General features: G+C 46.1%; 2 protein-coding genes across 2 annotated transcripts in view; one reads left to right on the top strand and one right to left on the bottom strand.

Annotated features, from left to right (window-relative positions):
* Positions 1-2,053, top strand: part of LOC110321485 (zinc finger protein 120-like) — an 86,785-nt gene that overhangs the window by 33,266 nt on the left and 51,466 nt on the right. The gene's annotated exons all lie outside the window — the stretch shown is intronic.
* Dhrsx (dehydrogenase/reductase X-linked) lies at positions 726-2,047 on the bottom strand. The gene has a single exon (XM_021197753.2). The coding sequence runs from the start codon at positions 2,010-2,012 to the stop codon at positions 1,404-1,406; it is 609 nt and encodes a 202-aa protein (XP_021053412.1). The 5' UTR covers positions 2,013-2,047; the 3' UTR covers positions 726-1,403.

Raw genomic sequence — 2,053 nt, 5'->3', positions numbered from 1 at the left:
TATTCCATGACAAAAACAAATTTACACAGTATCATTCCACAAATCCAGACTTTAAAAGGATAATAAAGGGAAAACTCCAACACAAGGAGGGAAACTACACAATAGAAAAAGCAAGAATATAATCTTTTACATTGTAACATTTTCCTGTGTTACCTTTTGTTAGTTTAGATTATGGAATTATAGAGGTTCCTGCTCATTTTATTCCAGAATATCCTTGCTTTTTTGTAACAAAAAAAACCCCTCATGTATCAACTAACTATTCAAATAATAGAAATATACATGTAATGTGACACAATATTGCTACATTAGTTATATAATAAAGTGAAAACATGCAAAGTAATACATGAAAATGCTAATTGTTTAAAAAAAATGTTGGCCAAGGCAACAATGAAAATGTTATCATGTATGGTGAGCAATTTGATATAATAAATAAAAATACTGGGGCTGGTGAGATGGCTCAGTGGGTAAGAGCACCCGACTGCTCTTCCGAAGGTCCGGAGTTCAAATCCCAGCAACCACATGGTGGCTCATAACCTTCGGTAACAAGATCTGACGCCCTCTTCTGGAGTGTCTGAAGACAGCTACAGTGTACTTACATATAATAAATAAATAAATCTTTAAAAAAAAAATACCAACAGAGCAAAGTGTCACTTTTCTAAGACTATATTTCTGTTAAACTATAATTTGTCATTATTTAAATTCAAACAAAACAAGTCAGTCTGTTCTTAACCTCAAATTTTCTTTTTCATACATTAGGACTCATTGGCAGAAAACTGTCATACCATCTAAGTAGTATTTCTTACAACTAATTTCAAGTGCATGGAAAATATACTAAGATTGCCAGAATCCATAGCAATTCTGACATTTTATGAGAACTGTTTACTCTAGACAAATAAACACATGGATAAAACAAGAAGGTATGAAGAACACTGTTTACTGTGCTGTTTGTGGTAATAAGGGTACATGGGGGTACATAATATGTCCAAATGTATCAGAGAACATACAGTAAATAAGTTCAATTTTACATGAACTATAACAATGTAACATGGCACTAATTTTAATTGATATCTGTAGTAAATCTCAACCAACTGCTATCAGAGTTTATTTCATATGCTAACACAAAATCCCATGTCACACTCAAATTCATTGTTCAATCCTGGATCATATTTCACTTCAGATTTTTATCATTTTCTCAGTTAAATTGCACACAGCAGGATAGCTTTTAAGTGGCTATATCAACGTATTCTGTGCTACTAAACTATATATTGATGTCCTCCTTTCTATGGCTTTTTACATTATTTCATATAGGCTTGAGTTTCTTTTTTTTTTTTATTATTTTTTTTTAGGGGCATGGACAGGATGTTTATTCCTCACCCCGGGAGCCCGCCCACCCCGCAGTGACGTCATCGCCCCGCGTCATCGGCCCCGACCCCCGCGCCCGTCAGCCGCAGGCCCTCGGCCCACAGACGCTGTTGCAGCTCCGGGTCCCGCGCGGCCTTCAGCGGCTCCGCCTCCGCCTCGTCGCGCAGGTAGCGACCTCCGACCCCTTCCAGCTCGGGCGCCGCCGCCGCGTACACCGTGGTCCACGCCCCCTCGTCCGGGGTCTTGAACACCAGCCACCCGAGGGCCCGCTTGGCCGCGCGCAGGACCCACCCCGCGTGCCGGTACAGCTCGGTGTCGACGACGCCGGGATCGGCCACGTTGGAGGTCACGGGGTCGCCGCGGGCCTCCAGGAGGCGCTGCAGCCTCAGGGCGAAGAGGGTGAGGGCGAGCTTGCTCTGCGCGTAGGCCGCGTACGGGGAGTAGGCGTGGCGCCCCTGCAGGTCGTCCAGGTCCACAGCGCCCACGTAGTGCGTGGCCGAGCCCACGGTGACGACGCGCGAGCCCCGCCCCTCGGCCCCAGACGCGCGCAGGGCGGGGAGGAGCAGCCGCGTCAGCAGGAAGTGGCCCAGGAAGTTCACGCCCAGGTGGCGCTCGAAGCCGTCCTCCGTCTCGCCGCGCGGCTCCAGCATGACGCCCGCGTTGTTGACGAGCAGGTGCAGGGGGAGGCCCA

The sequence above is a fragment of the Mus pahari genome, chromosome 1 (genome assembly GCF_900095145.1).
Source record: "Mus pahari chromosome 1, PAHARI_EIJ_v1.1, whole genome shotgun sequence".
Lineage (NCBI taxonomy): Eukaryota > Metazoa > Chordata > Mammalia > Rodentia > Muridae > Mus > Mus pahari.
The sequence above is the reverse complement of the archived record's forward strand: the minus strand, read 5'-3'. Positions and strand labels throughout refer to the sequence as shown.

Excerpts from the sequence above, each read along its gene's own strand:
- Dhrsx (XM_021197753.2), bottom strand. The coding sequence starts at position 2,012 with ATGCTGGAGCCGCGCGGCGAGACGGAGGACGGCTTCGAGCGCCACCTG.